This window comes from Telmatherina bonti (assembly GCF_933228915.1).
Source record: "Telmatherina bonti genome assembly, chromosome: 14".
NCBI lineage: Eukaryota > Metazoa > Chordata > Actinopteri > Atheriniformes > Telmatherinidae > Telmatherina > Telmatherina bonti.
The window spans coordinates 35738788-35764369 of NC_136612.1; the positions used below are offsets into that span (position 1 = coordinate 35738788).

The 25582-nt window shown below is 43.7% G+C and overlaps 2 protein-coding genes across 2 annotated transcripts in view; both read right to left on the reverse strand.

Annotated features, from left to right (window-relative positions):
- Positions 1 to 6945, reverse strand: part of LOC306765683 (NACHT, LRR and PYD domains-containing protein 3-like) — a gene marked incomplete at both ends in the record, with an annotated part of 40739 nt that extends 33794 nt beyond the window's left edge. Inside the window, 6 exons of the mRNA XM_079253167.1 lie at positions 2165 to 2329; positions 3302 to 3472; positions 3568 to 5356; positions 5503 to 5707; positions 5870 to 5948; positions 6779 to 6945. Of these exons, the coding sequence (XP_079109293.1) occupies positions 2165 to 2329; positions 3302 to 3472; positions 3568 to 5356; positions 5503 to 5707; positions 5870 to 5948; positions 6779 to 6945 (2576 nt within the window). The remainder of the gene's footprint in view (positions 1 to 2164; positions 2330 to 3301; positions 3473 to 3567; positions 5357 to 5502; positions 5708 to 5869; positions 5949 to 6778) is intronic.
- Positions 6946 to 7000: 55 nt separating this feature from the next.
- Positions 7001 to 25582, reverse strand: part of LOC306765684 (uncharacterized protein) — a gene marked incomplete at both ends in the record, with an annotated part of 56882 nt that continues 38300 nt past the window's right edge. Inside the window, 8 exons of the mRNA XM_079253168.1 lie at positions 7001 to 7369; positions 7457 to 7530; positions 7585 to 7726; positions 7801 to 7919; positions 14963 to 15253; positions 15443 to 15506; positions 15585 to 15644; positions 15769 to 15966. Of these exons, the coding sequence (XP_079109294.1) occupies positions 7001 to 7369; positions 7457 to 7530; positions 7585 to 7726; positions 7801 to 7919; positions 14963 to 15253; positions 15443 to 15506; positions 15585 to 15644; positions 15769 to 15966 (1317 nt within the window). The remainder of the gene's footprint in view (positions 7370 to 7456; positions 7531 to 7584; positions 7727 to 7800; positions 7920 to 14962; positions 15254 to 15442; positions 15507 to 15584; positions 15645 to 15768; positions 15967 to 25582) is intronic.

Below are 25582 nucleotides of genomic sequence, written 5' to 3' on the forward strand. Positions count from 1 at the left end.
AAACAGAGAACACTGAACCGAACAATAATTCTACCACTGATAGTCCTCCCTGGAATGCTCTTGGAACAAAACTGAAGAGTGAATCATCTCACAGGGAAAAGGAAGAACATAGTTACCAATATTACAAATTACATAACATTTGTTGCTGTAAGAGGAAAACTACAGAACAGAGTGGAAACCGATCTGTAGCTCGTCCCATTTCAGCTTCCCCACTTCCGCGAAAGAACTACCGGAGTTCATGTATGTGCCATACAGCTGGTAAAGCAGAGAGCCAGGAGAGGAGAGAGTCTAATACTGGCATGTTTCAGGTGCTCAGCATACACACCATCTTCACCGCATGGTTTGTTGTCCGGCAGCATGTGCTATAATAAATCATTTTCTTCAATATTTCTGTCAATAACCTGCTCACTTTGAATACAATTAAACGGGGCACTGTAGTGCTGATGCCAGCATTCAAATATCTGATCAGTTCCAGTAATACCATCTATAGTACAGGGCAGGGATGCCTTGTTACTGTTGAGAACTCTTATTTCTTTCCCAGAAGTCAATGACATTATTAGTGAACAGTTTTCCAGCCAGTAAATCTGACCTCATACTCTGTTCATTTCGACAGATGAACCAGACTGCATATTTGTACCTCGTATTCGTTAGCATTTTGTTTTCATAGACAGCGCCTTGCCGGGGTCTACCAACCAAAGCCCTCTCTGTAGTGGCTTGCCGGGCCTGCTCATAAAACACAACATACCTCTTCCATGTAGGCAGCATACGATTTTTCTTTGTTCTGTTTATGTGAAAGGGTTTTCCACATTCAACTACATCTTTTCCAATATCATCATACAGTGAATAGACATCTCTTTAATGGGCCATGTTAGTGGAATTTACATCAGTGCATCTAAATGCCTCATATGGCAAACTGATGCTGTTTAATAGTTTGTGTTAATATAAGTTGTAAGGTCTTCCTCAGACAGAGCTGACCATTCAAGCTTCCCTTTGTTCATAAGACCATCGTTGTTAGTCAATACAGTTACTTGTTCCACATTTATAATGGGAAGCACTACTTTTAATGTATGAATTAAAAAAAAAGAAAACAAGCTTATTCAAATATTCATCTTCATTCTGCTGGCATTCATAGGGAGTGTATACATTTAGCAAAATAAATTCATTATTGGTACATGTAAAGTGTATGCCACTACACCAATCAAGGCCCATTCTGACAACTTTAATACTTTATCAAGCGTTTTTCTCCATAGCATTGCCATGCCTCCAGATATTCTCCCCCTGACAATACCCCACTTAAAGTGAGTTGTGGATTCTCCTGCCCCATGGAAAGAGTCATTACAAGTGTAGCCCGGTCTAAAATTTCATTACAGACCCAAAAGACTAAAATATAAATATGTTAAAACCATTATTAAAATGCATTAAATATTGTTAATCACAGTAAAACATAGTCCATTTCTTCTGTTTAAATGTGTTCATAAATAGTTATAAAAGTCAGATATAAGCCAACCAAAGGTTTTGTCATTTAGTTGGGAAAAATGCTTTGTTTGGAATGTACTTAACATGTTGTTACCAACTTGGCTCACAGTGGTAACAAAAGAGGGAGTCAAATATAGGATGAACTATTCCCATTCTCTTTATTTACAGAACTTATTCAAAACAAACTCATAATGGGGTCTGAGTGTGTAAAATATCAGTATTGAAATGCTGTGAATGGTTGTGTGACCATGTGTGCAATGTTGTACAAAAATGCAACCCAAAGCTGAACAAATTATAATTACCGTGATGGGGGGAGAAATGCTGCCCAGCCAGAGGAAAAAACCCAGGGAGTGAGTCTGGCAAAAGCAGGCTTTATAAGTTAAGCCACTCCCACCTCTGCAGGTGCATTACATTCTCTCCTAATCACACCTAATACAAACAAACTAAGATGGCAGGCCATCACAATGTGCTCTTGGTTTCAACTCAACTTCATGTGTTGTCAGTATTGTATTTTCTGTTATCATATTGGTTGATGATGATCCAAAATACTTTACAAACTTATCAAATGTTGTGTTCATTCATCATCCGCTTCAGCCTGCTGATAACAAACAAAGGAATGATGATGCTCTTGGCACACTGAAACTATTGGATCACAAAGACTTTATGAAGCTGAAGAAGTAAAACCAACCTGAGAGTTTCCAGGTTACAATGTGGACTCTGCAGACCAACAGACAGCTGCTTCATTTCCAAGTCCTTGATGTTCAGGTCCAGTTCCTTCAGTCTGGAGGACTGGGAGCTGAGAACTGAGGACAGAGCTGAACATCCTCCATCTGAGAGGGAACGTCCAGTCAGTCTGAAGAGAAGGAATTGAACAAAATATTTGTGTTAAATTTCTGCCACATTTAATGTTAAGGAACAACTAAGATACATTCCTTTAAAAAAGAAAAAAAGTTCTGTAAAGGCAGAATATCTGCTGAACTTCTAATGAGGAGCTGTGAAAAGTTTCACTGTTTTTACTTTATCCAGAAGGTTTTATTGGACTGAGTCAAGTTTTTTGTCAAAATTGTGCAAATTTCTCCCATCAGCTACAAATATCTCACAATCAGCAAACATTTTTCATTTGATCAATAATCAATAATACATCTTCAGTTTACCATGGAATGATAAAGTGTATAAAGGTACAGCTGGTTTCACAACAACCACACGTGTAAAGTTATAATTATATACAGATAGATATGATCTCACCTGTTTCCATGTTCAGTATTTTCAGTTTTCATGTAACTAAAACATTCTTCTCTGCTATATTCTATTGAAATGATACTTTATGTTGTTTCGCTACTTTCTTCTGTTTTATTTGATGGGTTTTTATCTGCGTTAAAGAGCTTCAGACTAAAATCACAGATGAGGGTCATTGTGGTCGGATTCTCGATGCAACGCTGGAATATTTTCTTGGTTCCCTCTGAATTTATCCCACCACCTTTCCTTTACTCCATCATGTTTTCCATCAGGGAAAAGGAAAATAACCTGGACTAAACCATTGGAGGTCATTCTGTTTACTATCTGACTGCAACACTAGATGGAAACAAGGTGATAAAGCAGCAGGACCAGAGCCATGGTTCACCCAAAGCTGAAGATAAAGTAGAACATCTGTATTTAACTAAAGGCTCATTTATTCCTTTAAGTCCTAAATAAAACAAATGTTTCTTTCATGTTGCATGATGTGTTACTCTGCACATATTTCATTCACAATATTTCAAAGTAGTTTAGAAAATGTTCCAGATTGTTGCATCACAGAGAAAACCATGAGAGCAGCAGAGAAACTGACCTGAGACGTTCCAGGTTACAATGTGGACTCTGCAGACCATCACACAGCTTCTTCATTCCTGAGTCCTGGATGCTCAGGTCCAGGTCCAGTTCCTTCAGTCTGGAGGACTGGGAGCTGAGAACTGAGGACAGAGCTGAACATCCTCCATCTGAGAGGGAACAGCTGCTCAGTCTGGAGAGGAAATAGACCAGCAGTAATGTGTTCCATGATGTCCATTAAAAGCAGCATCAGTATGTTTCTCCACATCCTGCTATATATGTACTTACAGAGCTTTGTTGGAGGCTTTGACCACTGGCAGCAGCCTCAGAAGAACCTCCTCTGAAGGAGAGTATTTCTGCAGGTCAAACACATCCAGATCTTCTTCTGATGACAGTAAGATGAAGCTCAGAGCTGACCACTGAGCAGGAGACAGTTTATCTGTGGAGAGACGTCCTGATCTCAGGGACTGTTGGACCTCCTCCACTAGAGAACCATCATTCAGTTCATTCAGACAGTGGAACAGATTGATGCTTCTCTCTGCAGACACATTCTCACTGATCTTCTTCTTGATGTACTGAACTGTTTCCTGATTGGTCTGTGAGCTCCTTCCTGTCTGTGTCATCAGGCCTCGTAGGAGTCTCTGATTGGTCTCCAGTGAAAGACCCAGGAGGAAGCGGAGGAACAAGTCCAGGTGTCCATTTGGACTCTGTAAGGCCTCGTCTACAGCACTCTGATGGAGATCTTTTACATCATCTCTGAATAATGTAAACCTCTTCTGTCTGAACAGATTGACTCCAGACTTGATGAAGGTCCGACGGACATGAAGAGCAGCCAGAAACTCCTGAACACTTAGATGGACGAAGCTGAACACCTTCTCTTCCTGCTGGTACAGTCCTTTCTCCTCTTTAAAGATCTGTGTGAACACTCCTGAGTACACCGAGGCTTCTGTGATATCGATGCCACACTCTTTCAGGTCTTCTTCATAGAAGATCAGGTTTCCTTTCTGCAGCTGATCAAAAGCCAGTTTTCCCAGAGACTTTATCATCTTCCTGCTCTCTGGACTCCAGACTGGATCTGTCTCAGCTCCTCCATCATACTTGACCTTCTTGACTTTGGTCTGAACCAGCAGGAAGCGGGTGTACATCTCAGTCAGGGTCTTGGGCAGCTCTCCTCCCTCTCTGGTTTTCAGCTCATCCTCCAGAACTGTAGCAAGGATCCAGCAGAAGACCGGGATGTGGCACATGATGTGGAGGCTTCGTGATGTCTTCATGTGGGAGATGATCCTGCTGGCCTGCTCCTCATCTCTGAACCTCTTCCTGAAGTACTCCTCCTTCTGTGGGTCAGTGAACCCTCTGACCTCTGTCGCCATGCCAACACAGTCAGGAGGGATCTGATTGGCTGCTGCAGGTCGTGTGGTTATCCAGAGGCGAGCAGATGGAAGCAGTTTCCCCCTGATGAGGTTAGTCAGCAGCACATCCACTGAGGTGGACTCTGTAACATCAGTCAGGATCTCATTGTTGTGGAAGTCCAGAGGAAGTCGACACTCATCCAGACCGTCAAAGATGAAGACGACCTGGAAGTCTTCAAAGCTGCAGATTCCTGCTTCTTTAGTTTCAGTAAAGAAGTGATGAACAAGTCCCACCAAGCTGAACTTTCTCTCTTTCAGCACATTCAGCTCTCTGAAAGTCAGTGGAAATGTCAACTGGATGTCCTGGTTGGCTTCGTCTTCAGCCCAGTCCAGAGTGAACTTCTGTGTTAAGACAGTTTTCCCGATGCCAGCCACTCCCTTTGTCATCACTGTTCTGATTGGTTCATCTCTTCCAGGTGGGGGTTTAAAGATGTCTTCTAGTCTGATGGTTGTTTCTGGTCTGTCTGCTTTCCTGGATGCTGCTTCAATCTGTCTGACCTCATGTTCATCACTGACCTCTGCAGCCCCTCCCTCTGTGATGTGGAGCTCTGTGTAGATCTCATTCAGAAGGGTTTGCTTTCCTGCTTTAGCGATCCCCTCAAACACACACTGGAACTTCTTCTTCAGAGAAGATTTTAGTTTCCGGCCACAAACTGAAGCCAGAAGTTCTGAATGAAAAGCAGAAATCAGACGAGTCAGTAAAGATTTCAAGCCTCTGAAGAAGGAGGATGTGAACATGTGATGTTCCACGTGTTGAGACGTCAGTAAATGTTTCATTTATCAGCAGCTTCAATCTTTAGAGAAATCCTCTTACTGCTCTGCAGACGCTCAGCCAGCTCCTCCTGCTTCATTCTCCTCAGGAAGTCCACTGTGATCTTCACTAATGCCTCTCTGCTGCTCTTCCTCTGCTCTTCATCCTCACCCTCCAACACTGAGCATTCTGGGTAATCTGGACTCAGAAGCTTCTGGATCTTCTTCAGCTCCTTCTTCACAAAAGTGATGATGTTGTCCTCCAGCAGCTGGAAGAGAAAACCACATGAAGGACACAGTCAGACTGAAAGCATGGAGCCAAACATCAGATCCATGTTGGACACGCTGACAATCCACTGGTCTACAAAGTGCAGCGTGGAGATGAGTGTGAACAGAAGAGATGGAGAAGTAGTTGTTGTACATGTACACACCAGAAATATGGAGTCCAGCTGTGTCTGATGCTGCTGGGCAGACTGACCACTGGGAAGCTCTGAGCTCTGCTGCTCCACTCTGTAAGGACATCAGGACCTTTATTGTCATTGCATCAACGTCACCATGGCAACAGCATTTTGTTGGCACTCGGCAATAAAAACAGCAACATGCATATTGAATGAAATGGACATTAAATGTAAAACACAGCAATAGAAGAATGAAAATCAGAATAAAAGAGAGGAATAAAAGCTGAGGTGGGCCAGAGGAAGACGGAGCAGATCAAGTATGATGTTGGCAGTTCAGTGAGGATGAAGAGGGAGAGTGGGGGAGTGAGGGGGGAGAGGCTTGATGGAGGAAACAGCTCTGTGGGGAAAAGCTGTTTGCCAATCTGGAGGTTGTGGGTTTTAAATGTCTAAATCTTTTCCTTGATGGAAGGGGAACAAAGTGAGTGTGTGCAGGGTGGGTCTTGTCTCTGAAGATGGACCATGCCGTCCTCTGTGGTCAGAGTGCAGCTCCTATGATCCTCTGTGCTGCCTTCACCACACGGGACAGATCTGTTTTGTGGCGTGCAGCTTGCATAGCACACAGTACAGCCCTGACAAAGGATGCTTTCTGTTGTTGGTGAGGAGATGAGCTGCTAGACCGGCTTGCTTCAGCTTCCTCAGGAAGAAGAGTCTTTGCTGAGCTCTCTGCACCAGATGGGAGCTGTTAATCCACCATGTTAGGTCTTTGCTTATGTGGCTCCCAAGAAACTGAACAGATTCAGGTCTTTCCAGCTCCTCTCCCTTGATGAACAGTGGGTGCTGAATGGTCCTACTGGTCCTTCTAAAATCCACAAGAAGCTCTTTGGTTCTGGTCGTGTTGAGAGCCAGATTGTTGTCTGCACACCACTCGACCAGGTGCTGGACCTCCTGCTGTAGGAGGTCTCATCGTTGTTGCTGATGCCTCCAACCACTGTGCTATCATCTGCAGACTTTACTATGGTGTTGGAGGAATGGATGGAGGGCTTCAAGTCCTGGATGAAGAGGGCCAGACCCAGAACACACCCCTGTGGCCTGTTGGTGAGGAAGTCCATGATCCATATGCAGAGTGAGGTGAGGAGACCAAGGCTGATGAGTTTCTGGAGCAGTTTATGGGAGATTACAGTCTTGGAGGCGGAGCTGGAATCCACAAAGAGCATCCTGATGTAGCTGTCTGCTGGTCCAGGTGCTTCTGGGCTGTGTGGAGTGTGATGGAGATGCATCCTCTGTAGATCTGTTTGCTCTGTATGCAAACTGAGGACTGTCCAGGTCTGCAGGGATGCTGCTGTTGATGTGAGCCAGTATGAGCCTCTCAAAGCGTTTCATAATGAGCAGGATGAGGCCAACAGGACAATCATCATGAAGGCATGTGATGGAGGGCTGTTTAGACACAGGAATAATGGTGGTGGATATGAAGCAGGAGGGAAGTGCAGCTTGTTGCAGGGAGAGGTTAAAGATGGAGGTAAAGACCCCCGCTAGCTGGTCAGCACAGGTTTTCAGCACACAGCCTGAAAGTCCATCTGGTCCAGTTGCTTTATTGATGTTAATCCTTAGTGTGGATCTCACCTGATGCTTCTGAAGGACAAATGACTGTTTGTCCTGTTTGGAGTGGAAGCTCCCACCATTTCCATCCCATAATGCTGTTTATCAGAACATCCAAAGCATGAAGTGTGTCAGGAAGGTCCCTCTCATACCTGGCCAGGTTGGTGTTGTCCTTCCAGTCATGAAGGGTTTGATGCCCTTCCACATGCCCCGGGGGTCCTTGTTTCCAAAGTCCCCCTCAGTCCGCTGCCTGTACCTGCCTTTTGCCTCTCTGACACTCTTTGCCAGGCTCTTCTGGGAGGTCATAAAGGTCAGCATATCTCCTGGCCTACAAGCAGCCTCTCTCACCTTCATCATGAAGCTCCCACTCTCATTAAAGCAGCTTTCTGCTTTGGGAAGATCTGGACTGTTTTAGTGGGCAGTAGCTCCACTGTGGAAAAGCTGATGTCATCCAAAGCAGCAGAGGTGTGCTCCTCCAAGCCAGATCCTTGAGAGAAAACCTCCCAGTCTGTGCTCTCAAAGCAGTCCTGTAGAGATACGGTGGCCTTCTTGGTCCAGACCCCTACGCTCTAGTTTTGCTTTGTTTCTGCACACTACAGGTCTGGAAGATGGAATCAGTATCAGAGAGATGTGCTCTCTGTGCTGAGGTGCCCTGGAGCAAGGCAGCCACAGCCAGGATGTGCTTGGATGAGACTGGTTAGACTGGGCAGCTCCCAGTAGAAATGTGTTTGATGTTGGAGTTTTTCACCAAGTAAAAGTTTGCTTTGTTGTGACTGCAGGTCACTTAGTAAGTGAGCTTCAGGGAATGTGCAGAACTTGTGGAAAGGTCCAGAATGTGAGGAGGAAAAACTGACGTTTGCTTCTACGTTCCACAGATGAGAAAGCTGAATTCTGGAGATGCTGTTTCCTGCACTGAGACAGAGTCTTCCTGCTTATTCTCAGCTCACAGGAAACATCCCATAAAACTGCTTATTATAAGAGCTTTATCTGGATATTTCACCTGGAAATACTGAAGATATCCGGACTAATATATAGATCCGTATATCTGGAATAATACTCTGGTATTATTGATGTGAAACACAAGCTGGAATAAAACCAAACTGATGCAACATTTACACACAGCTCACCTCTCTGGATCTGATTTAAACTCAAGAGGAAGACCCTTCGAGTTGTTGCTCTTAAAGGACAAACAGCTGGGTGCTGATCCAGGTCCTGATCCAGGTCTAGGTTCTGGTCCTGGTCCAGGTTGATTCCTGTGAATAAAGATGGTTTCATGGTTTCACAGCTGAATCCTGAAATTGAACATTTAGTTTGATGAAGACTCTGGAGGACAAATCAGATCCATCACATGACAAACATGATGCTGCAGATTCGTCTCAGACGTCCAGAAATGATTCAACAGAAACTGGTTTTCATCTGGAACCTGATCCAGAACCTCCACTGGACTCTGATACTCACTGCTGGTCTGAGCTGAAATCAATACGTTTATCCATCGACCAGTCGCTCTTCATGGACACACAGCTGGGCTCAGGTCCAGGTCCAGGTCCAGGTCTGGCTTTAGGTCCAGGTCCAGGTCCAGGTCTGGCTTTAGGTCCAGGTCCAGGCTGGTTCCTGTGAATCCAGATGTTTGCTGATGTGAGTTTTTGTGATTTCTGAGAAGAGTCATGGAGTGTTAGAGATGGATATCTGACCTCTGAGTGGTTTTAGAGGGAGGGACTCCCTCCTCTCTGTCCTGATCCATGATGCTGGATTCACATCGGCTCACACACACTTTCTACCTCCACCTGCAGAGGAAACACACATTGGCTCACACACACTTTCTACCTCCACCTGCAGAGGAAACACACATTGGCTCACACACACTTTCTACCTCCACCTGCAGAGGAAACACACATTGGCTCACACACACTTTCTACCTCCACCTGCAGAGGAAACACACATTGGCTCACACACACTTTCTACCTCCACCTGCAGAGGAAACACACATTGGCTCACACACACTTTCTACCTCCACCTGCAGAGGAAACACACATTGGCTCACACACACTTTCTACCTCCACCTGCAGAGGAAACACACATCATTCAGCTGAAGCCCTCCTCTCCATCATCTCCTCCTCTGATTGGCTCAGAGTCAGATTGATTCATTCAGTCATTCATTCATTTTCTGAACCGCTTATTCCAATTCAGGGTGGCGGGGAAGCTGGAGCCTATCCCAGCCGGCTTTGGGCGACAGGCAGGGTACACCCTGGACAGCTCGCCAGTCCATCGCAGGGCCACACACAGAGAGACGAACAACCACACTCATGCTCACACACACTCCTAGGGGCAATTTAGAGTGACCAATTAACCTAACATGCATGTCTTTGGGTGGTGGGAGGAAGCCGGAGTACCCGGAGAGAACCCACGCATACACGAGGAGAACATGCAAACTCCACACAGAAAGGCCACTGACCAAACCAGCCAAGGATCGAACCAGTGACCTTCTTGCTGTGAGGCCACAGTGCTAACCACTGCGCCACCGTGCAGCCTCAGATTGATTCATTTCTCCTTTATTTCAGCAGATAAAAGTCTCAGTTAGATGAGAAAAATCTTTTTTAAGAGTGATCTGGCCAAGAAATGCAGAACAATCCCAAGTCCATGATGTAGCAGACAGCAAACAGAGATCAACTATCCAAACACAACAAGACAAAGGCAGCAGCCAACGTCGGCTAAATGAAACCCAGCCTGGATGTTTAAAAACACTCACATTGACCAGTGGAGCTTTCTTCTTCCAATCTACTTCAGTTCTCTCACACAGACATGTTATTTCTATACAAGTGTTGATTACAAGGACAAAATACAACATCATACATGAAGAAATGCAGAGATGAAAAAAATGGGGGCAATTAAACATGTTCTCATCATTGAGCTTAAATATTGATCATGTTTCAGACACAACACTGACTGTTCATTAAATGTTGGAAATAAAATGTCTGGAATCATTTCCCTGAGATTCAGGTGACATTTTCAGCTGGATTTAGTTGACAAACTGTTCAAGTATTTACTTTCCTGTCATAAACTAAATGTAAAATATCAGAAAGATGGATTATGATCAAGGAGAAAAGTTTCAGTGTGGAACTTAATAATCCTGAAAAACCTGTCCGACTCCTGTTACTGTAAAACTAAAACTAAGCTCAGAGTTCACGCTGCTCCCCACAGCCGCATTCTCCATCCATTACACATCAACTGGAAACCAGTTTGATCCCAGGACTCACATTTAAACAGGACAAGTATCAGCCTGGTTCTGGTCTGAGTCCAGGTCAGAGACCAGGTCAGAGTCCATGTCAGAGTCCAGGTCTGAGTCCAGGTCAGAGTCCAGGTCAGAGTCCAGGTCTGAGTCCAGGTCTGAGTCCAGGTCTGAGACCAGGTCAGAGTCCAGGTCAGAGTCCAGGTCTGAGTCCAGGTCAGAGTCCAGGTCAGAGTCCAGGTCAGAGTCCAGGTCAGAGACCAGGTCTGAGACCAGGTCTGAGTCCAGGTCAGAGTCCAGGTCAGAGACCAGGTCAGAGTCCAGGTCAGAGTCCAGGTCAGAGTCCAGGTCAGAGACCAGGTCTGAGTCCAGGTCAGAGTCCAGGTCTGAGTCCAGGTCTGTGTCCAGGTCTGAGTCCAGGTCAGAGTCCAGGTCAGAGTCCAGGTCTGAGTCCAGGTCAGAGACCAGGTCAGAGTCCAGGTCTGAGTCCAGGTCAGAGTCCAGGTCAGAGTCCAGGTCAGAGTCCAGGTCAGAGTCCAGGTCAGAGACCAGGTCAGAGTCCAGGTCAGAGTCCAGGTCTGTGTCCAGGTCTGAGTCCAGGTCAGAGTCCAGGTCAGAGTCCAGGTCAGAGTCCAGGTCTGAGTCCAGGTCAGAGACCAGGTCAGAGTCCAGGTCAGAGTCCAGGTCTGTGTCCAGGTCTGAGTCCAGGTCAGAGTCCAGGTCAGAGTCCAGGTCAGAGTCCAGGTCAGAGACCAGGTCTGAGTCCAGGTCAGAGTCCAGGTCTGAGTCCAGGTCTGAGTCCAGGTCAGAGTCCAGGTCAGAGACCAGGTCTGAGTCCAGGTCAGAGTCCAGGTCAGAGTCCAGGTCAGAGTCCAGGTCTGAGACCAGGTCAGAGTCCAGGTCAGAGTCCAGGTCAGAGTCCATGTCAGAGTCCAGGTCAGAGTCCAGGTCAGAGTCCAGGTCAGAGTCCAGGTCTGTGTCCAGGTCAGAGTCCAGGTCAGAGTCCAGGTCAGAGTCCAGGTCTGAGACCAGGTCAGAGTCCAGGTCTGAGTCCAGGTCTGAGACCTGGTCTGAGACCTGGTCAGAGTCCAGGTCAGAGACCAGGTCAGAGTCCAGGTCAGAGTCCAGGTCAGAGACCAGGTCTGAGTCCAGGTCAGAGTCCAGGTCTGAGTCCAGGTCTGAGTCCAGGTCAGAGTTTCAGGTCAGAGACCAGGTCAGAGTCCAGGATCTGTGGTCTGGTTTCTGGTTTTTAACGTTGCCGTTTGAAGCCGACTTTTAATCCAGAAACTATTATTTCCGTCTCGTCTTCATTTAACTGAAGGAAGTTCCAATAAACAATAAGAAACACAATCCAGTTTATTTTCCTGCTTCATATTCTGTCATGTTGTTTCCTCCACCGTTTCCTCCTTTCTTAACTGGGACCAATAAAGTTTCTGTCATTCTGATCATTTATTTCCTGTTAAGGCAACAAAAGCAGCTGAAAAGGAGAAAGACTCACAGCAGACGCTGACGGACTCAGTCCTGCTTTTCCTCAAAGATTGGAGAGTTTGCTGAGCGGCTGTGCAGAGCTCTGACAGATGGACCACTTCATTCTGTCTGCTGCAGATACTGACTGATGCACACATAGTTCTCCTCTTTCCTTCTGCCTTACCTGTTCTACCTGAACGTTCACTCCTGTGGAAAGTTTGACGTCACGTGGCCTCCTGTCCAATCAGAACCCTTCCCAACCCCCAGATCTTCAGCTGAACTGAATAAAGGGGATTCAACGTGTTTCCATGGAAACACAAAGGAGAAAACTGTCATTCCTGATGATTTCATTCTGAATTCTTCATTCTGAATGAAAAGCATCAGGTAACCATGGCAACTGCCAGTCACGTCAGCAGCGTTGTGCAGCTTCCTGTTTGTCAGGAAGTGGTTGACAGTTCACTTCATTCCTGCTGCTTTAACTTAGACGTGAGGATGAAAGACTGAACCTGAGCAACCTGGAACTAAGCAGCTGACCTGCTGCTGGGGGGTCAGACCCCTGAAGGCTGCAGGCAGTGTGATCTGGGGGGGTTGGGGCTGTTGTTAGGGGCTTTCATGCTTTATATGAAGCACTTTGACTTGTCTTGTACATGAAATGTGACGTAACAAACTTGCCTGAAGCATACGAGTGTCCATATGTGCACTGGGCAGCAGGACACTCTCAGCTGCAGGTTGATGATCCACTTTGCAGTCGTATCGTCAGACTTGCGGCCGCATGTCCTGGAGACTCGGGTGAAGAGGGGGCGGAGCTTCAACTGACCCCCACCTGCTGGTGAGTTGGCTCAGATGGTGGAGGAAGCCGTCAGGTCTGGCAGGCCCAAACCTGTTGTGAGGGTCTGCTGGGAAGGTCTGGCAGAGTCCCTGTCAGAGAGAGCTGCAACGCCTCGGGATCCCCCGATAAGCTGGGAAATGTGGCTGTTAAATGTAGAAATGTTTTCTATCATCTTCAATAAAGCATCAGGAAATGAGACACATCTTCAGACTTTTCCTGATCTTTCATTTTCTCCTGATAAAATCTGAAGTGACGCTGTAGAAATTCAGAGAAGTGCTGAAATTCACCTGGAAGCCACTTCAAAGTCTGATTGCAGGATGTGTGTTTTAACATGGACTTCCCGTGTTTTGCTGCGTTTCGCCTTATTTCCTGTGTTCTGTGCTGTGAGGAACGTTCACATATCTGCACTGATCTGCAGCTTGAAGCTTCAGCCAATAGCAACGTAGTCTGGCTGTTTGTTCTGGAAAGATCCAGTCAGACCGGATTCTTCCTCAGTGGTGTGATGAAGGAGGAGCAACAGCACTCATGTGAAGCGTCCGTACAGGAGATGTGTTTCCTCCGTCTGCTTGCTTTTACCAACACTAATGCTGCTGATGCTTCATGCAGACTTTAGTGCTGCCAAGTTCCAGTCTCAGTCCTTTAGTTTGCAGCTGCAGTTTTACGTCTAGAAAGGGTGGATGGTGTCCACAGAGAAGCCCAAACTCTCCTCCTGACCTGCCTGAAGGGCTTTTCTCTTCCTTTCTTTTCACTCTAATAAAAGCAGGATTCCTCTGAAAGTTCTGCTGAAACAGTGAAAACCTTCCTGCTTGCATGGAAATACGAATGCAGATGAATTCAGATGTTTTTCTTTCCTGCTGCTTCAGTTAAAAACGCTTCCCTCCTCTCAGATTTACTTCCTGTTTTCCTGCAGATGTCCTCAACACAAGCATCAGGTCAGAGTCAGTGTGTGATGAGGAAAGCTTCACTCTGGGCTTTTTCTGCTGCATCTGGGTTTCTATGAGACCATCTGGTCCAAATCCCTCCAGCTGCTAGAAATCCAGATGTGATGCTGACCAGTTCACTGCTTCCTGCCTCCCTGTGGGTGTCCTCACTTTAAAGCAAAAGGCCACAAGTGTGTCGCAGGTTTGGAAAACTTAGTTCTAATCATTTATTAGAAGCTTGATAGTTCTTAGTTATTAATCCACTTTTTATTTATGATGATTTGTTTCAGCAGAATCTCTCCTGATTTTATTGCAGTTTGCTTGTTTTAAAATGTTTCCTTCATGAATGTGGTTGTTTGTCTCCTTGTGGCGGCCCTGTGATGGACTGGAGACCTGTCCAGGGTGGATCCCACCTCCTGCCCAAAGACTGCTGGGATAGGCTCCAATCTGGGAGAGGAGCAAGACGCTCACATTCCTGGCTGTCAGATACCAGTTTGGCTTGCTGTTTAATCTGTGTTCACACCCTGCTGAAACACACACACAGAGCAGTACACGGACATATTTTCTGTAAAGTAACGATGCAACTAAAGCGTCTGTCAGACGCCGCTTGCTGTTACTGATATTGATGAAAGTCAAAGTTTGTTTTCATACATAGTTTTAATTCTCAGTGGGCGGGACTAAAGCTTCTCTAAGCCCCCACTGTGGTAGAGACCCTGGAGAGAAACTATGGAGGATCTGCATCATGGAGAGAAAATCCACACACACACACAGATTGATGGTGTTGCCTTCTTCGTCCAATCACAACTGTCCACAACAAAACAGAAGAAGAAAAGGGGTGTACACCTATAGGCTGGACACCAGCATTTTTTCAGGAAACAGAAACACTGGATTTATTGCTCCTATACACACACACACACACACACACACACACACACACACACACACACACACACACACACACACACACACACACACACACACAGCTTTAAGCTGTGAACATCCATCATTTCTGCACCAAATGATTCCTAGTGGATTCTGAAGTGAAAGGAAAACATGAACGGCTCCCTCAGCTCCATGACTCTCTTCACCTTCACTCATCAAGTCACAGTTTTGGACTTTTTTCACTGTTTCCTTTTCTTGTCCTTCGTCCATCTCAACAACTCCAGGCAGGGAATCTCTTCCTTGAAATGACAGCGTTCTGCAGCATTTGGCTGCCTTTATGGTGTCATGCAGTAAAGCATCTTCTTCCTGTAGAGAAAAAAGCTCATTCTCAAAGTAGATACTGGAGATGGCCCAAAACGCTGAGGTAGGAAGGCTGCATCCACTCTTCCCTGTCCCACTCTTCCCTGTCCCACTGCTGCTCTTCATGTCACCTTCCCCTACAGAGGGAATAGAATGAAAAGAGATAAATGACAGTAAAAAAGATCTTGGACATCCCACCTCTTCAACTTTTAGAAGAAATCCAATATTATATTTGAAGGGGCATCTCAGGTCAGCCGAGGTAATCTAGCAGAGAATAAAAGCATGCAGGGAAAAGCAGTTTCTGTATGTGTGGACAACAAGTCTACCTTCAATAGTAGCTGATGAGATGGATTCAGAAGGCATCTTTTTCACTGGAGCATCTTCTACATCCTGAAATTTGCAGAGGGATTAACAGTAGTCTTCAAACAAGTGCTTAAATACATGGCTAATTAATGAAGCTCCTCTTACCTGTAGTTTCCGCTCCTCCCGACGCCTTTTTCTGGCCTGCAGTCTCTTCTTCACACCTTGCTGATTCAATGACAATGAACGTTCACTATTAAAACTTGAAGAAAAGTCAATCCACAGGGTTTTCAGTCAAACGTGGAGTTTAAAAGAACTCTTTGAAAAGTAGGATCATGTAAAGAGCATTTACCGCATTGGAAAGTTTCTCAGAAGAAGACACCACCATCTTCTTATTTGCAGCATGTTTTCCTTTGAAGAAATAAAAACACAATAGGTTGATTTGTGCCAGAAGCAAAAGTGCCTTGTATTCACCGGGCACAAACTCATCCCAATTTCCACATACCTCACTGGAATCACATTTGGCCCCCATGACAATGTAGAGAGCGGACTGAAAGTCAAAAAGTACATGTTGAAATATTTTCTCCACATCCCTAGTATACATGTCATATTTCTGAATGTTACCTATATATAATACAAGGCATAATCCTGCCTGTCTCTGTTGCTGTATTATTGTTTGTCTGCACAATCCTTGTACTTCCCCTGCCTGTCTCCAGAGTTGCATTGCTGTATATCAGTTTATTCATGTTAAACACCCTGCCTGTCCCTGTAGCTGCCTCGCTGTCACTTTGTACAGCATAAGAGGAACAAATCAGCAATCAGATAGTTGGGACTTTTAAACTGCTTTTTAATGGAAAAGAAAAGCAAATCCTGTGGAATTAAAGGCTCTAATTGGAATGAATCTCTCCACACTTTCCCTTCCCTCCCTTCCTGTCCTTCTTCCTAATCACTCCTGATTGCTTTTCATCCCACTCACCTGAGCCCCTCCTTATGGAAGCCATGCACACACATTTATTCAGTCTTTGTCCTTCTCACAGGGCGGCAGCACTGCTAAGGGCAACATGTGCACCTTTATTATTGATACTCTGATAAAGTTAGCTCTACATTGTATTGATCTTTATCAAAGGGAACATTTAATGGACTTGATCATTTCTAATCCTTGCTTTGCTTTCTTTCACAGCCATTTTTGGTTGAGCATTTAACTGAATCATTTGACAATAAATCATGGGCTTCCTGAGCCTTAGTCCATCTCTTGGTTCATGCATCCTTACCAATACCCACCATGCTAACTTTCCTTCATCCTCCTGCTTCACAATAATACAACAGCCCTGGTCTTACCATTAGAACAGGCCACAGTTGTTTGAGCACACTTGCTTTGCCAGACCCTGGAGGTGTGAAAACAAGGTTTGGATTAAAGGATAGTCAGCAAATGGAAAACTTTAGCGGATGCAATGACATATCAAAGCGGAGCATCGTTTCTGCCAAGTGTCCTCCGGGGTCCAGGGGAGAGGAGGTGTGCAATGTGTCTGGAAAAAACAGAGGAAAACGTCGTGGAGAACTTGAACCAGGTGAATATTAGAACGGCAGAACAAACATGAGACATTTGAAGATGCAAATAAGCTCATCTGTGAGGCGAAAATGTGCTGGAAAATCCAGCAATAATCCCAATAAAACTTTGATTGTCATTAATTGGCCGTTTTTTCATCGATGCTTACCTCCATTTAGCAAAGTTGGACGTTGTGTCGCCGACGAGCCTTAATTAAATGATCTCCAGGTGGTTTGGTGAAGATATGGCACATGGAAACTTGTAAAATGTGAAGAAGAAGACGGCGACTGCGGCGAGGAAGAAGAATCACATCCAGTGGGCGGAGCTGAAGGCGTTTAACCCCGCCCACGTTGAGACACGCCTCGCTCTGCACACTGCGGCCAGGGGTAGTTGATCAGAGACGCATGCAGCAGAGCTGGCCTTCTGAATGGAAATATTGTTGACCATCAGGTTTATTTAATGGTGGCCACTAAAACCGTGATGAGGATGAAACTGCGATGAATGGTGCAGCCCTACCGTGAAGTGCATCATGGGTATTCAGACAGAGCTGCTGGATCAGTAGGAGTGAAGACAAGCTGCAGTGAAGACTTGGGAAGAAAAGTGAGCGTGTTTCATCAAGTACATGAGTGCTGGGCTTTCATGACGTGAGCTTTATTTAAATGACCTACTTTATATGAATGTTGATCATTAAGCACTATGCCGAAGAACAGTGAGTGCTTTTATTTTCTGTGTTTAAAGCTTGTACACGTGGAAGCTAAGCTGTCTGGACAGGCTGCACGTGCCTCGTCATGCGCCACCGTCCCCCCTCGTAAAGGAGAAATGACAACAGCGCCAAACCAAAAGAACTCCCTTTTCTCCTCATATCTGTTTGCTGCTAAGCTAGCAGTGAAGCTCCTCATACGTCTTATTGGACACAAATTGGCCAGTTTTCCTGTGGAAGTGTTAAAACATGCGGGACTGCAGTGGAAATTTCTCTCCTTTTTTAGGAATAATACGCAGAACTGTGAGCAAGTTGTGATGAGCATCTGTGAATGCAGCAGTTTTTCTGCTTCCATTACAAGGGGAGATACATTTATCAGGTTTTTCTTGCTGCTTAACATGTGAGGGTGCATGTGTCAGCTACTGAAATGTACCTACGGAGAAAAATGATGGCTTCTTTTAATAAGGGCTGCAAATCTATTTTAACAAATTAAATTCCAGGCTTTGTAATAAATCTTTTTTGATCACATAAGAGGAAAAGAAAATGTGAAAAGAGATGTCTAAAATGTTTCATTTCTTCCTCCTAGACAACTCTGAGGTTTCTTTGAAAGCAAACTGAGACTAAGGTTTATTTCTCCTACGTCTCGGTTTGCTCTCGGGAGAAATAAGATGCACCAAATCTCAATGTAGTCTCATTTGAAGTTTTAGAAGAGATCTCAACAAGCTCTGATATGATTCTCCTAGTTTCTCAACTTTAGTTTCTCTTTGTGATCTCAGGCAGAGAAATCAGAGAGCTCTCTCTATGAACTTAATCTCCTCTCATCCGGGCTTTAGTTCATGCTTCTCATATTAATCTCAGACAGAGCAAAGGAAGAGCTCTCCACAAACACTCACTGAAATCTCCCACTTAGAGAAATGTTTTCTTCTTTCCTATCATCTCATATCATGCTGACTTTATTGTAATCCACATTAATATTTCTTTTCTATGTTGGATTGTATGCAGAATGAATTGATTAAAATTACTGCAAATAGCATCTGCTTTTATATTAACCAACAGTTTTCCACAAAGAATTTGAAGTAGATTGCATGTAATTCACAGTTTGTTTCATCAACCACATAAAAAATTATATTATATTATATTATATTATATTATATTATATTATATTATATTATATTATATTATATTATATTATATTGACTGCATTTGGCACAAAACCCCGGAACTTTGAACCCTGTAATGCAACCCAACTTTAGTATTTAGGAGAGAGCCATCAGTCACAAATGCTGCATGGTCATTGGTTAAGAGAGCTACTCAGTGGCTAATGCTGTATCATGATTGGTTACTTCACAACGTAGTGAGGCGACTTAACAACGTCAGGTCGTGTGGTACGTTTCTTCTTTTTTTGTTTGCTTAACGTGTGGAGTCTTTGGCAGAAGGAATGGAGGAAATGAATCTTGCAGGAGGAAAAAGAAGGGAAGCAGCATCTTTGTTAAACGCAGTTTGGGTAAATTTTAGATGGCGAGCGTTTACAGCGGCCTCTAGACACTTCCATAAATTGTATGTGCATGGAAAATGTGGATTTGTCATGCAGTGAAAGCAGTTTAAATAATGAAAATGTCTTCTTTATTTTCCAGGATGAATGCATGTGAAAATAATAAAAAAGAGACGGCCAAAAGAGCGGGAAAGCCACCGAAGAAGATCAGTTTTTATGAACCAGACCGCGGCTCACCAAGAGATAACCCAGCTGGGAATTGTCTTATTATTTCAATCCACAATTTAGCTCTAAATTCATATTGATTGTTATATTGTAACTTACCTTGGACACTATAATAAGCAACATCTTAAACACTCTGTGGTCTCTTATCACTGGGATTAATAATCTTAATATACTGTCAGCTTGAGGTCCACATGTTGATTTCCAGGATGTTTTAAAGAAAAGGGAGTGGAACCCTCACTTGGAACTGTATGTGTTTTACTGACAGATATTGGTTCAATTATTGCTACATTTGGGGTTCGGATTAGATTTTAAAAATGGGATTTCAATAAAATAAAAGTTCTCTTCCTGAAAATCTCTGTTTTCCAGTTCACCCTGTCAAATGCTTTTTCAGCATCTAGAGAGATTATTGTAGTTTCCAGGTTATGTATGGTGGCATAATCAATTAGATTTATTAGTCTGCGCGTATTAGTGGTGGAATGTCGTCCCTTGATAAATCCTGTTTGATCAGGATGTATGATAAGTGGAGTTATTTTTTCTAGTCTTGTAGCAAGCACTTTACTGATTATTTTAAGATCTACGTTCATTAGTGATATTGGACGATAACTAGATGGGAGTTTGGGGTCTTTTCCTGGTTTTAGTATTACTGTAATACTAGCCAAATTCATGTTTTGAGATATTCGACCTTTTTCCTTAATTTCTGAAGCCATTTTATAAAAAGTGGGTGCTAGTATAGACCAAAATTCTTTATAATATTCAACTGGAAAAGCGTCTGGTCCTGGAGCTTTATTGCTGGGCATGTGTTTTAAAGCTTCATGTAGTTCCCCTACTGAAATGGGTGCGTCCAAAACCATTTCCTGATCCTGTTGTAACTTTGGAAGATTGAGGTAGCTGAGAAATTCCTCAATGCTGTTGTCTGATGGATCTGTTTCTGAGGAATATAATGTTTTATAGAAATCCCTAAATGTGTCATTTATTCCATCAAGATCATGGAGGATATTTCCTCTTGAATCTTTAACAGAGGAGATGGTTGTTTTCTCCTTGTTTGCTTTTAATTGATTTGCGAGAAATCTTCCAGATTTGTTGCTATGTTCAAAATTCTCTAAGCGAAGTCTTTGTAGCAAAAACTGGGTTTTTTGGTTAATTATTTCATTCAGCTCTAGTTTAGCCTTTCTTATGTGATTCAGCACTTGCTCTTCTGGAGAAGCCTTGTAGGCATCTTCTAGTGATTTTATTTTAAGCTCTAGTTCAGATATTTTTGAACTCTCCTTCTTTTTCTTATGTGATGAAAATGAAATTATTTTCCCTCTCATTACTGCTTTTCCTGCCTCCCAAAGAACACAAGCTGATGTTCCTGGTATGTCATTGTTTTCTATATACAAAGACCACTCCCGTTTGAAGTAACTGATAAAATCAGGATCTTTAAGTAATGATGTATTAAGTCTCCATTTGCTATAAGATGGTTTAGTTTTCTTATTCATTAGGGTAAATGATACTGGTGCGTGATCACTGATAGTGATGGAATGGATTTTAGTTTCTGAGATACTGTTCATCATAGAGCTGTTAGTGAGGAAGTAGTCTATTCTGGAGTATGAGTGGTGGACAGATGAAAAGTAAGTGTACTCTCTAGCAGTGAGGTGTTGTGAGCGCCAGACATCACAAAGACCAAAATCCTCCATATATTGTTTAACAACTCTTGCTGACTGCCAGACCCTATGTTTCCCTGCTCCGCCCCCCTTGTCCATCCCAGAGTTTAAGGTCATGTTGAGGTCGCCCCCAATGATAAGTGTATTATCAAGGTGATCATATAGTAAGGAGAAGAAGGAATGAAAAAAGGAGGGGTCATCAGTGTTTGGGCCATAAATATTTGCAATGCATAACTTCATGTTTAGGATAGATAATGTCATTATTATGAATCTTCCACCTGGGTCTAAAATTATATTATTAGCAGTAAAATGAATTTTCCTGTTTATCAGAATGGCTACTCCTCTTTGTCTTGAGTTGAAGCAGGCCGAGTACACGTGAGGGAACTGTACTGTAGAGAGTACGTTAGCTGTTGTTTTTAATAAATGAGTCTCCTGTAGCAGGACAATGTCTGCCTGTAGATCATTCAATCTGCTAAACACCTTCAACCTTCAAAAAAAAGGCCAAAAAACAAAAACAGAACACAACAACAGCAAATTTACAAAGACTGGCAGTAAATGTACAGTTCTGAATTACCATAATTAATGTGCTTATAGCAGATTAACATGGAAATTTAACAATAATTAGCTGTATGAGTGATAGATATTACCTGAGGTTAGTAGAGCCAGGGGGTGGTATTTTTGTCACGGTAAAGCTGTCCATTGACGAACAATTTGTCCACCGCGATGACTGCACGGGATCCTTCGTCTCTGAGCTTCTTCCGGATGGGAAACAGGACCCTGCGTCTCTCCAGAATCTCTTTGGGAAACTGATCATTTACACTAAAATCGGTCCCGCGGAGTTCCGGACCTCGATCCCTCACCTGCTCTTTCTGCTTGTAGCTCACGAACTTGGCTACAATCGGTCTGGGTCTGCGGCTGTCCGGTCTTTTCCCACCTAAGCGATGAACTCGGTGAAATGAGATGTTCCTCACCACGTCTTCGGGTAGCTTCAGCTTGGTTTGGATAAAGGATCTGATTGTTTGCTCTGGATCCTCTTCTTGTTGCTCCAGGATTCCTGCGAAGACCAGGTTGTCCCTCATGCTGCGCGCCTGGAGATCGATCACAGTTTCCTTTATTTTTTTATTTTCCTCTGTAAGTCGAGTCATTCCCTCGTTGAGAGAAGTCACCGTCTCCCTGAGGCTGGCGTTCTCTGCGGCCAGAGACTCCACCTGCTTTTGGCTGAATTCCAGCGACTCCCGCAGCGACTGAAACTCCCGGTGGAGAACTTCCAACAGGCCCAGACGAGCGTCGAAGCTGGCGAGATTTTTGTCAATGGACATCAGGATGTCCGAGGTGTCGTCCCCGTTAGAAGACGTCGCTCCGGGTGAGTCTTCTTTCCGGCTTCTCTTGGAGGTTGAAGCGGATCTGGGCGCAGACGGAGTCGGTGTTTGGCTTGTCTTGCCCATGACGATGCGGTTGAAACACTCGTCAATAAACTCCGACAAGCTGGTGAGATCCTCCTCGCTTTGCTCCAGAGTTTACCTTGAATAAGACTTTTTAATTATTTGCTTCCAGAAACAGTTTTAAGATTATATTGGCAAGAATATGATGTAGAATGAATATTTGTTTTCACGCGCCTTGACTAAATCTGCCGTCTCGCAAAATTTACGTCACTGCCACATCACTTACCTGCGCCTCTCTCACTTATCTGCGCCTCCTCTCACTGTGATATTTCTTCTGCAATCCATGCAGAAGCAAAGGACTGCCTTCGCTTATTCCACCTTCTTTTCAAGAACTTCTTTCCTGAAGCGGAGTGCCGACATGCTGTGGCGTTTGGGAAACACGGAAAGGTGCCAGATGGGAAGACAGTCCTGGACCAGTTCAAAGTCAGTGGAATTTGAAGGAAGTATATGGTTCATTTGGTAGTGAATGATTTCTGGAAATGTTGTGGAAAAGTTGTGGAAATTCATCAGCAGAAATATCTGGGAAGCCAATATAGAGAGCCAAAGTCCCCCCCACAGAGGATCCCTTGGGATCTTATTGTGGAAAAAAACTGTGTGACAGTGAATCATGAGACAACTAATGTTTTGATCCTGCTTGAATTGTCATGAATTCCACATCTAGATTTTCTTCCTTCATTTTCTACACGGCTTAGTCCAGTTAAGCTGGAGCCTATCCCAGCAGTCATCAGGCCAGAGACGGGGTTCATCCCAGACAGGTCGCCAGTCCATCACAGGCACGTATTTCTCAGTTTAAAATCTACATTTACAAATAAAAAAGTTCGTTAGCACACACTCAAGAAGTGCCTGAGTAACGTCATTCTTCCCAGAGCTGCTGAAGCAAGTGTTAACGCTAAACCCTGTGTGTTTTGTTCCGCCATGTGGTCACATTGAGCCCTGTTTTTTCTTTGCTTCAGCTGAAAAAGAATAGTTGTCACAGCATCAACACGTCAGAGCTCGGCTGCTAATGCTGATGGATGATATATGCCTGGTGGTGACCATGCAACTATTTAGTCTCGCTGCCACAAATGAACATCAGCCACATCTGACAGCTTTTCCCAGACTGCCACACATATTGTGTAGGATTACATTTAGTTTACTGGCCCGTTTCACCTGACTTTTTTCTTTAATCCTGGAAGCATTTGTAGGGATATGAATAATGTGGAACTGCTGATGCAGTTCATGGGATCAGAAGTTAAGTTGTCTATGGCTTTTCACTGCCCTACATATAGGGGTGTCACCATTCTCCAAATGCTTTATTCAGCTTGATTCTTGATATTTTCACTCTACCACTTTTAGTTTAGTCTCATCTAGAACCACTGGTTACCGTGGCAACTGCTTTAGTTTAGAACGTCTCAGAAGATGGTCTGCATGGCGTCATGAGTGATATTTCTAACAGGAAATAAAACCATTTTACTTGACAAGTAATCAGCTAATAGTTGAAGCTGCAGAAAATCAGTTTGTCATCAACATAAGATTTAGTTTTTCAGCAATGTTTTACCTTCCCCATGTACTGTTTAGCATGCATCCTACCATCAGCTTTTTCAAGCCAAATAAGCAGCATTTCTTTTCCAAACATGACCTGGAGTTTATTTCTAGTTTGTTTTCCTCTTCTTCTTCTGGCCCTTCTCACATTAATCACCATATCTGGCCAAATCTGATGGAGTTTCTGAAGTATTCCAAGTATTACATCCCTACTTTTAATGTTGGGATTGTTTCAGTGTCCTCCCAGTTTGACTGGATTTCCTTCTGTGTGAACCAGAAACATATTAGAATGTGAATTTTGGATCTATGGAGGAAAAAAGTTCTTAATACTTAGTGGAAACTGCTGTTCCATGATAAAATGAGTCCTTTGTGTTTTTTCTTTGCTTTAATCTTGCAGCTTACATCATGCGCTGTAGTACACTGGATGGTTGGACACCGGATGAGAAAAGTAAGCTGATAAAAGTCTTCATAAACAAACGCTGCACAAGGGCCACAACACTGTAAATGACAGAATGTGGCATACTGAGACTTTTTTTAATGAGCCTGTTCAGAAAAGCCCTTGAATGCAAATGCTGCATGTTGGCCTCAGAGACTCTTTGACTGTTCAGTGTTGTGCATTGCTGTAAAGTCTTGTTGACACTGCTCATAATGCTTTCAGAGAATTGTTTCAAAACACAACTTTCCAAGAAGATGCATCTTTCTAGTTCCCATCTTATAATGATGACAATGTTAGAAGAGCTTTTGCTGTCAGTAAACGCTCTTTAACTTTCTTCCATTTGTTGTTCATGTCATTGTTAACTTTGCAACCACTTCAAATACTCAGCAGTCGTCAATTTTCAAGTACAATGACTATGTTGGAATTTAATAAAGATGAAGACTCCGCTTCAGATTTCTTTCTTCCTTTTTTTATGTGAAGTCATCTGCCATGTGCTGTAGAAGTAGAAAGCCTGATGGCGTTGGGTACATCTGCTACATCCCTCTGTCGTGTGGTAAAGAAAGAGTTCACCACCGTTGTTTTATTGCTCTATCATGATGTTATTAAGTGCATGGTCTGTGTTTAGGATGGTAAATCCAGTCAGGTGGGAGGAGAAGGTCACATGATTTAAGCATCCTGATAGTAGGACCTCAGGTGTGTGTGTGTGTGTGTGTGTGTGTGTGTGTGTGTGTGTGTGTGTGTGTCCAGTATTGCTCAGTTTCTTTTTCAAAGGAGAAATAAAGGAGCCATTAAAAGCAGTGCAGTGAAACTAGCAAGGAATCTCCCTAAAGTCTCCAGTATGACTCCCTCTAGTTATTCTGTCTCACCTATTTCTCCTGGTGAATTTTAGGAGAAACATATGAGAAACATTTTAGAGCAAATAGAAACTAAAATGAGGCTGAGATGAGAATCTCACATTTGTCTCTTGAGCTCTAAAAGAGCAACCTTTGAGCAGTAAAATTGTCCTTGCCCCCAAAAGCAGCATCTTTTTAATAGAACTGGATTTTGGTGGACGACTGACTCAAATAGACACAAATATTATTGTAAACTCAGGCTCTATTAATGTCTGCAAAGAAATCCATTTCATTCAGTTTCAGTTCAACAGTAGAAAAACAGGAAAAT